Source organism: Eleutherodactylus coqui, chromosome 1, assembly GCF_035609145.1.
Source record: "Eleutherodactylus coqui strain aEleCoq1 chromosome 1, aEleCoq1.hap1, whole genome shotgun sequence".
Lineage (NCBI taxonomy): Eukaryota > Metazoa > Chordata > Amphibia > Anura > Eleutherodactylidae > Eleutherodactylus > Eleutherodactylus coqui.
This window is the reverse complement of record NC_089837.1, coordinates 128,281,827-128,300,669: the sequence shown is the minus strand read 5'-3', so window position 1 is coordinate 128,300,669 and position 18,843 is coordinate 128,281,827. Positions and strand designations below refer to the sequence as shown.

At 42.8% G+C, this 18,843-nt stretch overlaps 1 protein-coding gene across 1 annotated transcript in view; it reads left to right on the top strand.

Annotated features, from left to right (window-relative positions):
* LOC136610626 (uncharacterized) overlaps positions 1-18,843 on the top strand; it is a 209,558-nt gene that overhangs the window by 111,981 nt on the left and 78,734 nt on the right. The window contains exon 4 of the mRNA XM_066589840.1: positions 10,640-10,845. Coding sequence (XP_066445937.1) covers positions 10,640-10,845 — 206 coding nt within the window. The remainder of the gene's footprint in view (positions 1-10,639; positions 10,846-18,843) is intronic.

The following is an 18,843-nucleotide window of genomic DNA, read 5'->3' as shown; positions in this document are numbered from 1 at the left end:
GGCTGCCGGCGTGCGCGGGATGAATTGTCGGGAAGGGCTTAAATATATAAGCCCTTCCCTGCAATTCATCCAGAAAAGTGTTAAAATAAAAAAAATAAACATACTCACCTGCTCCCGGCAGCCGGAGTTCCGCGCGGCCGGCCTGCAGTGGGTGTGAAGGGGGTGTGAGTCAGACCTGCCCCCTGATTGGCTCAGCGCTGGGCTTATATATTTAAGCCCTTCCCAACAATTCATCCCACACTCGCCCACAGCGCATTGCTTTCAATGGAGCCGCTGTATTGCTGGCTCCATTGAATGCAATGCGCTGGACAGCTCCGGCCCGTTTCTAATGAAACGCGGCTAGGAGCAGATTTTCGGGCGATTTTCGGGCACCGGTCATGCGATTTGCGGATGCACATCCATCATGCGATCCGCAAATCGCGCGAAAAAACGCCCGTCTGACTAAGGCCTCATGCTGCATAAATGGCACTCTTTAATACATATTTTAATATTGCAAGGCCTGGTGGTATCATATAGGGTAGTATCCTGTAGAATGCATGGGTAAGTACCGCCCAGTTATTACGGTCGGCAAATAAGGGGGGCACTAAGATGCCAAGGCAGAGCGAGAACACAAGTGAAACAAGAGTGCCACAGCTCCCATGTGCCACTGGTGAGTAGTTCATATTGGGGGCTCTGTTCTCACCCAAGTAGCTGCAGTTATATCCAGTGTTAGCAATAGGTTTCAACCCAATCTATTATTATACACTGATCATTTTACTACAATTAGGAAAGCATCATGGTTCATCCTAGTAAATTATATTGGACTTCTAGAAAATGACATATATTTACTAACATCAATTTATTTCTTAGTTTAATATCTCACCGCACATTATAACAAAGGTATGTTTGCTTTGTTAGGCAACTATTCAGATGAAGCATCTTCAAATATTTCTGTATACTGTTTTTCTAAAGGAAAATTCCCATTATCATGAGCTTTTTACAGATACAGTTCACCAATGCCTTGCCTATCAGGAGACCACATTAGTCTAACTATTATTTTCTATTGTTCCCATGAACACTCTGACCTATCAGTTACAGAAAATTCCAAGCTTCCCATTATATCCGTATCTTGTCTTCTTTCCCATACCGGGTAGGATAGAGGCAGAACACTTATCAGTAAGTCACAAGATAGCACAGTGCCTGGACTAATGTGAAATGAAAGTACAGTGTGATAACCACAATGTGTATCAGACTCCTGTGATTATATTATGGTCACTGAGTAGTAACATTCATGGAGACCTCAAAGCTTTAGTCTCAATATGATAATAAGAATAAGCAGGCTACACAGGGAATAATTCCGATTGTTTTAAATATACAGTTATATAATTAAGTAAAATAGTGTATGACTCACAGTATATTGTGCAACATGGGGGTACTTTTGTCCTAACTTTCTAATTTTTTTAAATTACGATTTTTGGGTTTATCAAAATTTAAAGGCATTCTCCAGTTTAGAACACCCATTCTAGTTAAAATTAGGGTATCTTTTGTTCCGAATCTTTATCTCATGACCAGAGAAGAGAAGAGTTAGAAAGAGTGTCTCTGGTGGAGCTGTCCTCTATTACACAGGCACTCCATTGATGCAAATGAATACTGTGTAATACTTCATTTCCCCTGTGGTGGTGCTGCAGGGAAGTTGAACACTGATCAAGTTTCCTCACAGATTACAGCTAATTGCTGGGGGTACTAACAGAAAAAAGTTATGTGATCAATTTATTCTCGAGACTCATCTAACAAGTAAGGATTTTCTAAAGTGGGAACCTTTTTGAGAAACATTGCTCTAGAATTTCATTGTGTGCTGCAACATTGAAGGAACTCTAGGGGCAAACCTGATTGTTTAAAGCAATGAGTTATGCCTGGAACAGGGCCTAAGGGAGCAATAAATTACAGGCAAAATGAAAGAACACCGAAAAGGGAATCTCTGTGTCATGCAACACTCTCTCAGTCCTTATGACCCTTTTACATGGGCCGAGAATCTCACGATTCTCTTTTCCTCGATGGAACAAGTTGGTCACATCATCACCAGCTCTTTTACACTCCTGCAGTCTCTTTAGTATGCACAGTCCTCGAGCACTTATCGTGCAGTGTTTGACCTTCTAGGTGCTCTCTCTAAGAAGAACAGATAGCGTTCCTGACCCCCGCCCCAGGCCTCTCACTAGCCAAGCCAGAAATCCACTGCACACTGATGAGGGGCAAACACCCCAAAACAGCTGTCTGTGTATGGATTCTGTCTTGGCTTTCGATTCCCAGTCATTGTTATAAGGCTTGTATAAAGAGTCTAACATTGACTTGCAGGAATGCTGTCTTCCAATAGGTAGTGCTACAGAGGTATTGTACAATCTCCCTTATTTGCATATTATCCAGCATGAATGGCCCTATAAGTCTCCTCCCCCACTCACCTTCTAGGTGCTCTCCCTAAGGAGAAAATATAGCGTTTCTGGCCCACATTCCTATATAAATGATTAGTGTTTAAATGGCACAATAAGTGCTGGAGCCAGTGCTGGTTTTTATGCCAACTAAAACTGAATGATGAGCGAGAAACTTACGATTCTCACTCGTCATTCAGTCATTGCCCGCGTTTAAACTGAATGAATATCATTCAGTTTCATTTGTTTTAATGATTTTGTCAATGATATAATCATTCCATCTAAACGGGGCATTAGACTAATAATATTAATATTGTTTTCTGAAACTAATTAATCCAGTGCTAAGCATAAAAAACAGCCCACAACTATTAATAATCCATCTCTAGCTGTTACGGTTGGCATCTTACTTTTAGGTAAAATATATTTTATGAGTATCTGCTATACCTGGATTCATTTATAAGACTTCCAAATGGTAAACTGCAATTATTCACTCCAGGATTTCCTTAGTATTGCGCATGAGATGTAATTATTTTCCGTGCCTCATACATCATTCCCTGTATAGAATACTAGTAATTAGTATGATATTATAGTACCAGTGTTTATGGTGGTGCAATGCACCACACAGCTGTGCTACATGGTATATCCATTAAAATTCACAGACATCAAACACACAGCTCTACTACATCCATCATAATGCCCCACATCACACACACAGCTGTACTACATCCATCCTGATTCCCACACAACAAAAACAGCTCTGCTACATCTATGCTGATCCATCCTAATTCCCATACATGACACACACAGAGCTCCTGGATGCAGTGATCAGCCCCTGGTCAAGTGATCTCTGACTCCACTCACACATGTGATCACATGACAGTGATGTCATTACAAGTCCTGGTAGCTGCTGTCGGCTAGTATACAGTACTTTCTACCAAACTCCAGAATGGCTCCTCCCACAGAAGTGATGCCACCACAGGTCCTTCAGCCTGCCAAATCTCTGTGGTGGTGGTAGGTTGGTGTCTCCTGTCAGGACCGCTAAGTTGTGTTCATTTTGTTATTTTTATCCTCCCCTTCCAAGAGCCCTAACTTTGTTCTTCTTCTGTCAGTCAGGCTCTATGTTTCATATATTCTTTAGGACCTGCGATGACGTCACCAGGTTCGGAGCTGCCGGTTTATCCAGTATGCAGCACTTTCTACCAAACTCCAGAATGGCTCCTCCCACAACACAGTTGTGTCTGAAATAATAACAGCTTAGTTGTATTCTCATTTTGTTATTTTTGTCCTCCCCTTCCAAGAGCCCTACTTTGTTCTTCTGTCGGTCAGGCTCTGTGTTTTATATATACTATAGGACCTGCCATGATGTCACCAGGGGCGGAGCATGAGAAGCACACACAAACATACATACATACTAACAGACAAGTGGTCGTTAGTTGTTTGACCCCTCAAATTATGACCTGTTGGGGGGTCATGTGGACTTGAGTTTGGAAAACACTAATCTGGAGGTAGTTTGGACAGATGATTTTAACATTTTCTGTGTTCTAGCACTTGGTGGTAGCATTTTATAATCTTGATTAACTTATCACAACTTAGGCCTTAGTCAGACGGGCGTTTTCTCGCGCGATTTGCGCATGCGCATGCGTCCGGCGATTTTATAAAACCATTGCTTTGCAATGGTATCGGACACATGAGCGCTTTTTATGCGCTCGTCCGATAAATTATAGAACAGAAATCGCAGATCGCACCTATCTGCGATCTGCGATTCCTGTTCTCTTCTCTATATGCGCTCGATGGGGCCGGCGGCAGCAGCACCGACCCCATTGAGAACATATAGAAGACAAATCATTCTTCTCTGCCACAGCTGTAACAGCTGTGACAGAGAAGAACGATGTTTGCCCATTGAATTCAATGGAGCCGGCAATACAGCCACTCCATTGAAAGCAATGGGCTGCCGCCGTGCGCGGGGTGAATTGTCGGGAAGGGCTTAAATATATAAGCCCTTCCCTGCAATTCATCCTAAAATGTGTTAAAATAAAAAAAAATTGTATACTCACCTTTCCGCTGCAGCCGGAGTCCAGCCACGGCCACTGTCAGTTCTCCTGAACTGCTTCTCGGCACTATTCAGCCGGCGGGGCTTTAAAATCCCCGCCTGCTGAATGATCTGCCTCTGATTGGTCACAGCCCTGACCAATCAGAGGCAGGTTTCACTCACACACCCATTCATGAATTCATGAATGGGTGAGTGACTGCTGCCTCTCAGCACTGAGCCAATTAGGGGCAGGTCTGACTCACATCCATTCATGAATTCATGAATGGGTGTGAGTGAGACATGCCTCTGATTGGCTCAGCGCTGAGCCAATCAGGGGGCAGGTCTGACTCACACCCCCTTCACACCCACTGCAGGACGGCCGCGCGGAGCTCCGGCTGCCGGGAGAAGGTGAGTATATATATATTTTTTATTTTTACACATTTTAGGATGAATTGCAGGGAAGGGCTTATATATTTAAGCCCTTCCCGACAATTCATCCCGGGCTCGCCCGCAGCGCATTGTTTTAAATGGAGCCGGCTCTATTGCCGTCTCCATTGAATGCAATGCGCTGGACAGCTCCGGCCCGTTTCTAATGAAACGCGGCTAGGAGCAGATTTTCGGGCGATTTGCGGGCGACTTGCGCGCATCGGTCACGCGATTTGCGGATGCGCATCCGTCATGCGATCCGCAAATCGCGTGAAAAAACGCCCGTGTGACTAAGGCCTTAATCTGTATTCACTTCATATCTGTGATGTAAGCTCAGCATATATGTCAGGTGCACTTTTCAATATATGCAAAATAAGATAAGTGGGAAAACAGCACCAACATTCCTTTATAAATTCACCACAGGAATGCAGCAGACCGTAAAGCCAGGTCGCTCCACCCCAGCATTAAAATCCCAAAAAAGAATAATCGTTATTTTAGCACGTGCATGTGGTTTTTTTATTAGTTGTCCTAAACACAGTACAAACTGTGCTATGCTTTGGCTGTATGAGCTTATTCCAAACATAAACCATGATTCCCAGGGCAGCTTAATGTACTGCCCAATATAGACTTGACTAAAGATACATAAAGCACCAATCACGTAATAATGACCAGGAGGTCCATGAGATGTCTTATGGGAAGATTTATAAATTACCTGCAATGGCAATAGTGATACAGTATGCATGCTACTGATGAGATGTAGCTGGGGGACAGCTTATATTTTCTGTGGGGATAGCATGCTTGACTATTTGCCCACTAAGGCCGGACTCACATGAGCGGGTTGGATTCTGCATGAGGATATTCACAGTGGAAGACCTGCAAATGATTGTGGAAATAAATTGCGAATGTTCGCATAAATGTCTGGTTTTCCGCATGAAGGTACATTTAGGGCACGGTCACACGGGCGTTTTGCCGCACAAATTTAAGTGCGCATAACTGATGCGTTCAAAAATTCTCGTGACCGACGCAGGCGTCACGGCAGAAAAAATGCACCTAGCAGCGTTTATTCGCTCAAAAAGAGTGCTGCCCGCTATTCCCTGCTGCAGCTCTCACAGCTGTGGCAGAGGATTGCGATGTTCTTCCATTGAATTCAATGGAGACAGCAATACAGCTGGCTCTATTAAAAGCAATGGGCTGCTGGCAAGCCCTGCATTGATTTTCGGGGAAGGGCTTAAAATCCCAAAATCCAAAAATGTGTAAAAAATACAAAAAAACCCCTTATCCTCACTTCTCTGCAGCTGCTGGGGCTCAGCCGCATCCAGCGAGATCTTCTCCTGCACTGCTATGAGGAGCTTTCAGCAAGCGGGGATTTAAAATTTCTGCCTGCTGAAAGGGCTGCCTCTGATTGGCTGAGCACTGTGACCAATCAGAGGCAGCTCTCAGTTATTGAATGACAGCTGAGAGCTGCCTCTGATTGGTCCCTGCGCTCAGCCAATCAGAGGCAGCACTCACCCATTTATGAATTCATGTGACAGATGTGGCAGAGGATCACGATCTTCACTATATGTTCTCAATGGGGTCGACACTGCTGCCGCCGGCCCCATTGAGTGCAGGGTGAAACCCCAGGATGCGAAAGCATCCAGGGGTTTCACATACGCAAAACACCGGTTTGTGGCAGTTACATGCGTTTTGTGAACCGGTGCCCTATAATTTTCGCTGCAGGCGTCTTTCCGCATGTAAAATTCGCACATGTGACCACTGCCATTAAAGCGTTGGTTCTATCTAGTGCAATTTTTTTACGCCCATTAAAATGCCTGTGTGACTGAGCCCTTAAAGGGGTTGTCCCGCGAAAGCAAGTGGGGGTATACACTTCTGTATGGCCATATTAATGCACTTTGTAATGTACATCGTGCATTAATTATGAGCCATACAGAAGTTATTCACTTACCTGTTCCGTTGCTAGCGTCCTAGTCTCCATGGAGCCGTCTAATTTCAGCGTCTAATCGCCCGATTAGACGCGCTTGCGCAGTCCGGTCTTCTCCCTTCTGAATGGGGCCGCTCGTGCCGGAGAGCTGCTCCTCGTAGCTCCGCCCCATCACGTGTGCCGATTCCAGCCAATCAGGAGGCTGGAATTGGCAATGGAACGCACAGAGCCCACGGTGCACCATGGGAGAAGACCTGCGGTCCACCGTGGGTGAAGATCCCGGCGGCCATCTTCGCAAGGTAAGTAAGAAGTCACCGGAGCGTGGGGATTCGGGTAAGTACTATCCGTTTTTTTTTTTAAACCCCTGCATTGGGTTTGTCTCGCGCTGAACGGGGGGGCTATTGAAAAAAAACAAAACCTGTTTCGGCGCGGGACAACCCCTTTAAGGACAACGTATCATCCACGCAGAAAAAAGATCGCAAGCAGGGAATGACATCAGAAAGTTGCCCATCCCCATGGAAACACCCCTCTATTGCTCAGGCGGCTGCCCAGGTGACATTCTCTTGTGCTGTTGTGGTGAGAAGTGTTCTGAGAGCCTTCAGAGCAGGGTACTGCTGTCTTAGCTTGGCTCGTTTATACTATTTTTTTTTTGGAGTAGTATAAACCACTTTCACAAAAACAAACACTTTTTCTTATGGAGGAAAAGCCCAGAAGAACAAGCAGAAGTTGCAGACATCAGGCTGGATGGTGTGCTGCTCCCAGACTCAGTCCTGCATGGTTTGCCCACAAATTCCTGCTTTCTTTATTCGATTTGTATCTGGTCTCCTAGCAACTTGCAGGAGAATCTGCATCCATATGAAATGTTAATTTCCCGTGCATTGTGGATCGAATGCATCCATAAAGATCAATGGAGCCCATACACGGGGAATCCGCGGTAAAATAGAGGATGCTCTGATTTTTCTTCCGCTTGTGGAATCCGCGATCTCTACCCATAAGTGGGAGTGAAACTTCAAAAGTCCATGCCTTTTAATGCCTGCTTATTACCGACGTGTTGTCCACGTGGACGGAAGTTGCGGAATCCACAATTCAAACCTATTCGTGTGAGACCTAAGAAAACCCAAAAGGGATGTCCCCAACATTTCCTGCTGCTACGACCATTCTAATGATCACATTGACCACCAGATATTCTATTTCTCACTAAATTTTGGAAGTGTACAGAATGCATATAGGACGATAAAATGTAGACTGATACAAAGAAATAGCTGAACCTAGAATACTCTTTTAATATTTTACATGTATTTCTTCTAAATTAGCAAAAGTTGAAGCCACGACAATGCAGCTTTGTGGTTAGCACAAGAGTAACAACGAAAGTCTCTTTGTAGGACATTTGTACGGACACATATACAATAATAGCCCGCTATGCAGAACTGTATCAACTGTGAAAAGTTGATTGGTTAAATGTGTGGAAAATATTGCACCACATCTATTTATTCTTTTTCTTTTACAAGCAACAGTCACATGAATGATTTGATTCTGAGCCATTGAGATACACTTCATCAATCTTGTTCCCATGCAATGTTCCAATACATGCCAGCTATGTTGGTGACTCAGGCAGAAGAATATATGAGATTACATTTTTAGATGATTACTTAGCTATAACCATGAATGGAGACGTTACAGAGCCTTTTCCCGTGAAGACTTAATAATGAATGAAATATAAAAGCAATGTGTTTTATCGGCAGAAGTCAGGATTTTTCTCACTTAGTTCAGTATAATGGCATGCTATAAGCAGGCTTTTCAGACTAATCGAAGCATGTGTAATTCTGGGATTTTATGTTGTGTTTTTTGCTGTGATCGATTCTTTTTCGAACCCTTAGCCAAGTGGTGCAGAAGATCTCCTTTTCTATAGGCACACCACTAATAGGGGTCCTTTCATCCTTTCCCTTCCTTATGAAGTTCTATAAGCAAACCTAGGCTGATGGGAGTATGTGGCCATATGTGTCCAAAGAGTTTTCAAGAAACAATTCTAACTTAACATAACACTGTCAGAATTAATTTGGATGATCTCATTCAGTTTCGTGTTCATATGCTAAGCCAGATCATATTATCTATCTGTAACATGTAATGGACTGGGAACATATTTTAACAATTACAGTAAAAAAGCCTATAACGCAGTAGTTAGTACAAGTGACTTACGAACACAATTAGTTTCATGTAGAAATTGCTTTTTGCTGGCTACTGTGGACTTGCTATCCCTACATTACAAACCACCAAAATCTGTTCATTTAGAATGGATTTTCACTAGAGATGAGCGAGCTTGCTCGGATAAGTCAGTTACTCGAGCGAGCCTTGCTCTTCTCGAGTAACTGCATTCTTGTCCCAGCATGCTCGGGGGAGGGGGGGTAGCGGGAGAGAGAGAGAGATCTCTCTCACTCTCTCCCCCGCTATCCCCCGCCGCCGCCCGAGCACGCTCGGACAAGAATGCAGTTACCCGAGAAGAGCAAGGCTCGCTCGAGTAACTGACTTATCCGAGCGTGCTCGCTCATCTCTAATTTTCACAAAAAAAAAAAAATTAGAGCGCAGTTCTGAGTCAAACTTCAAAGTGGATTTATACTACAACGCATTTATGAATAAACACCCACAAGGGGTAACAGATATTCCTGTCTTGGGTTCATGCTACCCATGGTTCAGGCAGCATGAACCTGATGACAGAATCCCTTTAATAGAATAGCATGTTGATAAGTCAAGTACTTACTAGAAACATGGTTTGTACCCCCTGGAGTACACATACCACAGGTAGAGAGTCTAAGGTCTAACGGAGATGGTAGGTCGATTTGCTTGCTCACACTATCAAGGCAAAGTGTTGTACTGTCACCACTGCCTATAGGAAGATGAGTTCTGATACCATTCGTCTTCTGGCGTACAATTGTAATTGGTTCATTTCCAGGTACTAGCAGGAATGTAAATATGGAATGAATCAACTTTTTCCACATTTTCCCTAGCAGTACTTTTATGAAGAACAGATTTTCCACAGAGGAAATTAAAAAGTACATAAAACTGGGAAACTGTGGTGTTGTTGAGAACAGCATCAGCTTTCAATGTCATTTTATAACTAGTGGCATATATACAAATGGCATTAATAGAGACTACAAAGTTTCTTTCAATTAGTTCCGATTTTTTTCTGAGAAGATGAATTATCCTTTTTGCCTAAAATCACATTTTTTTCAGAAATAAATATTTATTATTATTGGTAAGCCTTCAACTAAAGTTACAACTCTCCTTTTCGACGTATGATTCATGTGCTGGCTTATTCTACTGCTAATTGGCCGAATTTAAAAGGTCATTTATAATCTTCAACCACTTCCCAAACACTGAAAAATATTTCTTCTCTATGTTTCTGTGGTTACAATACGCATGTCACATATTTTCTTCGCCTTGTGGTTCGTGTGTCCTTTTCTATAACATTTTTCAATGTTTCTATATCCTTTGATATTTTATTTTTTTCTTTTGCTATTATTTTTATCCTTTACCAAACTTGACTTGTAAAATGAAATAGTCAGTTAAAGGCAATTGATGCGGACAGCAGAAAAAGCCAGAACTTTACACAGAGAAATCTGGATTACCATCTAAATACATTCCTCATGTAAAACAGATGTACATTGTATAACATGCCGTTATCGTTTTTGTGGATGTATCTAAGAGTTATAGATTAGTGCTCACCCTTAAGGCCTGTGGGGTATACATTTAACTTTCTTTCCTTTGTGACAAGAGAAATATAACTTTTATTGTCCATGTTTTAGATGAATGTTCTAAAAGCGGACAAGTAGGAAGCTTCATGTGTTTTCTCTATGACTCCCTCAGGATGAGCAGCTGTCAGGTCAACCCTCACTCCAGAGCCTGAAGCCATCAAGAGCTGAAAGAGAAGGACAGCTATACTGTCGGAGAGTGCAATCACATGGATACCTGATGGCCAGTGCGTCAGAGTCGGCCATAAATGACCTCGCTATTGATTCAAAACCACAAATTATTACTTACTCTGGCCTGTTTGGACGTCCTACAAGATCTAGGTATGGCAAAGGCTTTATGTAATGTATGCAGTGCCTGGACATATGGGTGTTCGTTTCATTTTTTACATACTGTACATGTTATATATTGTTTTCATTACACACATCATGAATAAAGCCACATGCTCCGGTAATTAACTTAATAAAATGGAAAAGCCAAAAATGACTCATAACAATGTTCACATGCTTGCTGTTGGCCTCTAATGTTTGCCATTGTGTTGCTCTGCGGATATTGTTACCCAAATGTCTCACAGGAGTTTACCAGTTTTCTGTAAGCAAAAACTCATCACTGTATAATAGTAAAGTTATAGAACTTTTTCATATACTTTGTTTTTTACTCCCGCACTATTTTCGGGTCATTTGCTTACTGTCAGTAAATTGAAGAATTCTAGGTTCACATGGAGTAGTTAAAATATACTCATTGTCCCAAAAATGTAAGCTCCTAGAAGGGGTGGTCGGAATCAAATGAAACTTTCTATTTCTGATTGTAACATTGATATAAGCAAGTGATTACAATATCAAAGCAAAAGAATAATTTGTTGTGGAAAAGTGAACACTTGAAGGAAGGCTCTAGTGCCCTCTTGTACCGCCTCTAGCTTGGATACAAGATGTGATACAGGTGGGCATGGAGGCTCTAGTACCCTGTTGTACCACCTCTAGCTTGCGTACAATATGTGATACAGGCGGGCATGGAGGCTCTAGTACCCTGTTGTACAGTTTCTAGCTTGGATACAAGATGTGATACAGGCGGGCATGGAGGTGCCAGTACCCTCTTGTACCACCTCTAGCTTGGATACAAAATGTGATATGGGCGGGCATGGAGGCTCTAGTACACTGTTGTACCACCTCTAGCTTTGATGCAATCTGTGATATGGGTGGTCATGGAGGCTCTAGTACACTGTTGTACTGCCTTTAGCTTGGATGCAAGATATGATACAGGAGGGCATGGAGGCTCTAGTACCCTGTTCTACAGTCTCTAGCTTGGATACAAGATGTGATACAGGTGGGCATGGAGGCTCCAGTAGCCTCTTGTACCACCTCTAGCTTGGATACAAGATGTGATATAGGGGGCATGGAGGCTCTAGTACACTGTTGTACCGCCTCTAGTTTGGACGCAAGCCGTGATATAGGCGGGCTTGGAAGTTCTAGTATCAAGTTGTACCACCTCTAGCTTGGATACAAGATGTGATACAGGTGGGCATAGAGGCTGTAATACCCTGTTGTTCCGCTTCTAGCTGGGATGAAAGCTGTGATATGGGCGAGCATGGAGGCATATCTGTCTACATTTGCTGCAACTACACCTTGAGATCATACAAGCTCGTGGGTTGTCAAAGTTGGTGTCCCAGATGGTCCCATATATGTTATGTTGGCAATGCATCTGGCGACTGGACAAGCCACGGAAGTGTGGCAATGTTGTGGAGGTACACCTTTGACATCCTTGCTGGATATGGTCAAGCATTATTCTGCTAGAATATGCCTCTTAGAATCCCTGCCATGACAGGCAACACATGTGACTGCGGGATGTCCTGAACATATCGCTGAGCTGTCAGTGTCCCTTTTACTACTACTGTATTTACAGTCAGACTCTCACCTACTGTACATCACACTTGATTTTCTGCGATTTCGATGCGTTTCAGTGTTGAAAATTTATGATCCACATCTATGTATACACATTTTTCACGCATGTGAAAAAATTGCATGTTCTTCCAATAGTTGAAATTGTATCACATAAGTATGCAAATTGCATGGCTTGCTAGAGCAATGCAATTTTTTTCATGCTCCCATGGGAAATAATGGGCAATTCTTGAACAAGAATTGCCCACAATTAGGACATGCTGCGGCTTTCCTATGTCGGACTCTCAATTCAAGAGAAAAGTTGCTTATGTGTATTAACCCATTAAAATTATTGAGTTCTTTTCCAGTGCAAGTTCCATCCATATCAGAATTGGACAGAAATCGCATGGGAATATCGCTTGTGTAAATATGGCATAAGTCTAGGAATCCTTAGTGAGCTAAACACAGCAGGAGCACAAATCTCTCCTAGATTCAGGTCTGATAGCTTTAACAGAGGATCATACTGTACATTATAACAAACTCATCTGCGTGAGCAGGACATGTTCAGGAACTGTTTGCAGCCTTTGAATATTTTCATTTAAGCACAGCTAAGATCAAGTTCTCTTATATTCAGCAGTTCGGCTTTTTTTTCTCCACTGTTTTAGTCAAATGCTGAAGGGAAACTGATACCAGAACTGATCTTATAGTTCTCTATGGGATCGTTCATGGCATCTGGCATATTCAGTTTTGATGTTGGCTGCCTCCCCACGGTGGACAGGACAATGTTGCATTGTTGCATGCAGCATTTTTCTGTTTGGCTATATCCAGCTGTGCACCAAAATGGCATCAGTTGCGTCCAGCTCGGCACAAAACACTGACTGAACACAACTGATATACCATGTCAAGCTTGACAAAGACTGTACCATGGCAGAAGCATCGCTGCTTTTATGGAGGAGAAATAAAGAGGGCATCTTAGGATACTGAGCATCTTTTATTGAAACTATTTGTGTGCTGCTCCATTACTTGCTTTGTATACTGATCTGAGGGATCCAGGAAGTCAGGCTCTACTACTGAGCGTGCACCCATATGGCTTTCTAAAAAGCTGGATTTACTTCAGCTGTGCTGCTGGAACCAATGCCGTGATTAGATGAACGGTCTTGCCACATGAGGCTCTAGAAGTGGTTCCACCCTTGACCTTGGCTCTCAGAGGCTACTTGTGTGTAGTGGACCTCTTTTTTCACTAGTGTAGAGCTTGTTGACCACTAGACATGCTTCTACGACTCAATTGAAGAGCTTTTGGTCGCCATCGGGCTGTTCTGACCAGACTATTAAGAGGTGATGGGACCAGTGGATGCATGAGGGCATGCACATAAGGCAACTGGGTTTAGGACACCCTCGACAGATCACCAGTAAAGAGGATTATCTGATCACCCAACAAGCACGAACAGCTCCAACTGTTTCATTATCAACCACCTAGAGACAGGTAGCACCATCATTACAGGCCCCTGTGTCTGTTGGTACCATTTCCAGGCACTTGGCTGAAGGACATTTGCTCTCATGGCGCCCACTACGTGTAGTGTTTTTAACAATCAGCCACCATCACCTCTGTTAGCAGTGGTGTCATGAACAATGAAACTGGACTGCTATGAAGTGGAGCCAGGTTGTCTTCAACGACAAATTCGGGTTTAGTTTGGGTACTGACGATGGCTATGTTGTGTCTGAAGATCTAGGGGTGCGCCCCTCAATCCTGCGTTTTCTGAGGAACACAATTGTCCCCACTGCTGGTGATGGTCTAGGGGGCTATCTCATATGACAGCTGGTAAACCCTAGTAGTGGTACGAGGGACAATAACAGTTCAGGACATCCTGCAGCCACATGTGTTCCTCTCATGGCAGGGCTTCGAAGAGGCATTTCCCAGCAGGATAATGGTTGGCTGCACACACAAGGGTATCACAGAAATGTCTCCACAACATTGACACACTTCTGTGGCCTGCCTGGTTGCCAGATTTATTGCCAATAGTACATGTATGGGTCCATCTGGGACACCAACTTCAACGGTCTACGACTTTGCACAATTTAGAGGTTCAGTTACAGCAAGGATACCATCTGGAACCTGTATGCCTCCATGCCCGCCCATATCACATCTTGTATCCAAGCTAGAGGTGGTACAACAGGTTACTAGAGCCTCCATGCCCGCCCGTATCACATCTTGTATCCAAGCTAGAGGTGGTACAACAGGTTACTAGAGCCTCCATGCCCGCCCGTATCACATCTTGTATCCAAGCTAGAGGTGGTACAACAGGGTACTAGAGCCTCCATGCCCGCACGTATCACATCTTGTATCCAAGCTAGAGGTGGTACAACAGGGTACTAGAGCCTTCATTCAAGTGATCAGTTTTCCACAATACATGATCCTTTTGCTCTGATATTGTAATCACTTACTTATATCAACATTACAATCATACATAGAGATTTTCATTCGAATCCGACAACTCCTTCTAGGTGCTTGATTTTTTTCTGACAATGAGTGTATATTAGAAAGTTGCAAAAAATGTCATTATATAACAATTAAGCATTATTTACACAAGAGTTTTAATAATTAAAAATGTCCTTTATAGAATCAAACTGCCACATAAATATATTACTGACATAAAAATATTTGTTACACAAAATGCTGCTTCAATTAGAATTGTTCAGTTTCCTCTATTAGAAGATTTAATGGCCTGTCACTGAATTATTAGAGAATATTTTTGCTACAATGAGACAGATGCATTTTCTAATGGTTGGACCATTAATTACTAATTGCCTCTTTTCTTTTTATTTACTATGGATATTCAGAGAAAAAGCAAATTAACAAGGGTATAACTAAAGTGTTTTAAGCCGACCGTGGCTTCCCAAATGGGTCAGGGGGCTCTGGACTGACCACTGACACAACATTTGGCCGTTATGAATCATTTGGATGTGGTACTGGCTTAGCAAAGTCATATCAGTCTTTGCTTGTGTCTCGTGGGGTCAGACCAAATGGCGCAGCAGAAAACAGATAATGACACATGTTTACTAAAGATAAACTTGGAACAAAGGTATATAAATAGTTTCTGTCTGGCGGAAACAGTAGTATGTCTTACTGGTTTGGCACTGCCTCAGCATTACTCCAGTCGGTTTACTTGTCATACACAACTTCAGCAGCTCCGACTACTCCTCAGGCATTCACTCTTCAGAAAGACTCGAGACTCAGGCAACAGCTTAGCACTCTAAGGACAATATTCCACAATGCTCATTTTCATCTGCATGAAATGGGTCATCGATTAGGCACTCAAGTGGCAGATTTCATGCCACTTGGATACATAGTTGTTGGCGCTCATGCAGAACGTTTAGACAGGCAGATCATTGCTGAGTATTGCTCACTTATCATTGACTTCTCGCTCAGCACTAGAGATGAGCGAACGTACTCGCTATGGCAAACTACTCGAGCGAGTAGTGCCTTATGCAAGTACCTGCCCGCTCGTCTCGAAAAATTTGGGTGCCGGTGGGGGAGAGCGGTGAGTTGCGGAGTGAGCAGGGAGGAGCGGTTGGGGGGGGGGGGGGGAGGAGAGAGTGAGAGAGAGATCTCCCCCCTGTTCCTCCCCGCTCTCCCCCGCCGCTCCCCGCCGGCACCCAAATCTTTAGAGACGAGCGGGCAGGTAATCACATAAGGCACTACTCGTTCAAGTAGTTTGCCTTAGCGAGTACGCTCACTCATCTCTACTCAGCACCTCACATCTCACATTCTATATAAAACAGGGAGCGTTTAAACACAGCGAGAAGTGAGCGAACCAGCGATGATGTTTATGCTGGTTGAAAGTGAGCAACAAACAAAGAGTAAACGAATAGCGCATAATGTTTTTGCATTTAAACGTAACGATTATTGTGCATTTTCGCTCGTTTGAATGAATTTTGCACGATAATCGTCGAGTGTAAATGGCCCTTAAGTGTGCACAAACTAATACGTCAGAGACTGGTCTTACATGTCTACAGCTTGCTGCTTGTCCGAGATCTATGGCGTTTTCAGTGACTTCTGGGACCGAGTTCAGTGTGGGAAGCGAGTCTCTCACTTTTCTACGCAGCAAGGTTCTGTCACCATCTCCTAGATTATAGAAACATATGACAGAGTCAATGTCTATTTAATGCATGGACATTGAATCTGTCATATGTTTATACAAGAAGAAGACTATACTCCTTGCTGTTAATTGTTAAGAATTTAGGAAGTCACCTGGGAGTTCCATGACCTGTCTAATATGGTCACAGATCTCCAGGCGACTTCTAAAATTTTCTAGGCGGGTATATTATCCCATATATGAAATCTACAATCATAAGCTTCCTCATTGCCTTAGAATAGGTACATTAAAGGCACCTAAATGCATATTAATAATAAAATTAATTCGGGAGGATGGTAACATAGAAAAAATGTAGTTTTCCTTTGATTTTTTTAGTAAAAATATAACTTCCACGGGATTATCGGCTCTAAAAAGAAGCAATGTCATCTGATTTTAATGCCTATGCAAGGCAATCTATATCATGAATAGCAGATGTAGACAGGGAAACAGCGTGATTACTTTTCTAACCAACTAGCAATCAACCTGATGAAGCTACTTTAATATTGGAAATCTTTTAAGACCATGACAGTACTTTAGAGGGGTTTTAGCAAAGAGATGGACGGATTCCAAGAAGGAACCCAAACCATACTCTTCCAGATGAATGAGAGACATGAACGCTTGTCATTACACTTCCCTTTGTTCTCTAGTTTATGGCTGTGCCACCCAGTAAAGTTGTCCTAAATTGCCCAAACTGACATAAACTTCAAGAGAAAGAAAATGAAAATGTTATGAAAAAAAATCTTTTTATGGAAAGTTCTCAAAGCTTCAGATGTTTCTCCTTGTGATTGACAATTTTACTATTCTCTAGAATGTAACTCTGCCATTCTGGAAATCTAGATGTTTGATGGAAAACACAAAACGCTCAGATTTATATCATTCTGATCATTCTGGGGGAGGGTGTTCTGATAATATGTACCTTGTGTACATGCAACCCTTCTGTGTTATTTAAGCATGCTTTGTATTCTTTTTTAAGGGTTATTGCTTAAAGGATTACCAAAGCTAAAAAGTAATTTGCTTTATAGGAAACAGCCCCTAAAGACAAACATAGAACAACAATGGATAGAGAACTGGATTTAGGGTGGTTGTAGCTAAATATTAGTAAAACTTTACTCAAATATATCCACTTACATTCCTTTTAGATTGAACTGGGAAATTGCCTTGTAATGTGAGCGCTAACACTCCAGACAACGATGCATGGTGTTATGCCTAGCTCAGGGTGGTGGAACATGACACCATGAGTTCTCGCCTTGGGGCCCTTTTACACAAAATGATTATTGTTTTTAAAAAAATGTTGGATCATGCAAATTTGAATAATAATCGTTTAGTGTAAACAAGGCCAACCATTGAGTGGCGAAGAGAATTGGTTCACTTCTCATACGTCGTTCATTAAATAGCATTGTTCACATTAACTTAACACTCATATCAGTGTCATGTTCACCCTGAACGTAAGACACACCACACCCATGACAAACATAAGGTTGTGTTCACACAGGGAGAGAGAGCATGCATACACAACAACACAAACACCAAATAACAACAATCATCTGTACTATAAAGCTATGACAGATAAACCGGACATGTGAGCAAACAACCAACAGACAAATGCCAAAACACTTACCAATAATACCAATGTGCATAAGCAGAATATCTAAAGAACAAGGTATCAGCTCATAATTTGTCCAAAATACATAAGCTCACATGCCCACGACAAGGGTCGTCATTGTCTTATGAGTCCCTACTCTAGCAAGATAACTTTACCCCAGGAGTCCTGCCTGCAAATGGGGCGAGCGCCTTAATAGGGACAGCCCCACACTGGAACCTAGGGTCCTGGCATGCCATAGATGGTAAACGGCATACAAGTTGAACAGGACACTGTTCACATGCACAAACAATGGAAATAAACCCTGGAAAGGTAACTGTTTACACCACCAAACAGGGAATCCCACCCAGAACCTTATGCATCAAACCAAAGCAGAACATGACACCACACACCAGGATTCTGAGGGGAAATGTAATAAATGACAAATAGACAAATGATCAGCAGCCTCTAGCAAGAGGGGTTGGCATTTATATGCAGCAGACCGGTGGTGATCGGATGGAGAACTCTACACCATCAGCCAACCAAATGAACCACACCTGCAACAATGTGCTCCTGGAAACCCAACAGAACAGGTCCAGGGAGCACAAATGTGACAATTAGGCCAGGTTACCATATATCAGTTATGTGTGGCCAGAGGTTTTATGTCTAAATTGACTGCTAACATTTGCCCACTAGTTCGGCATCTAAACTTGAACATAGCTGGACAGAAAAACT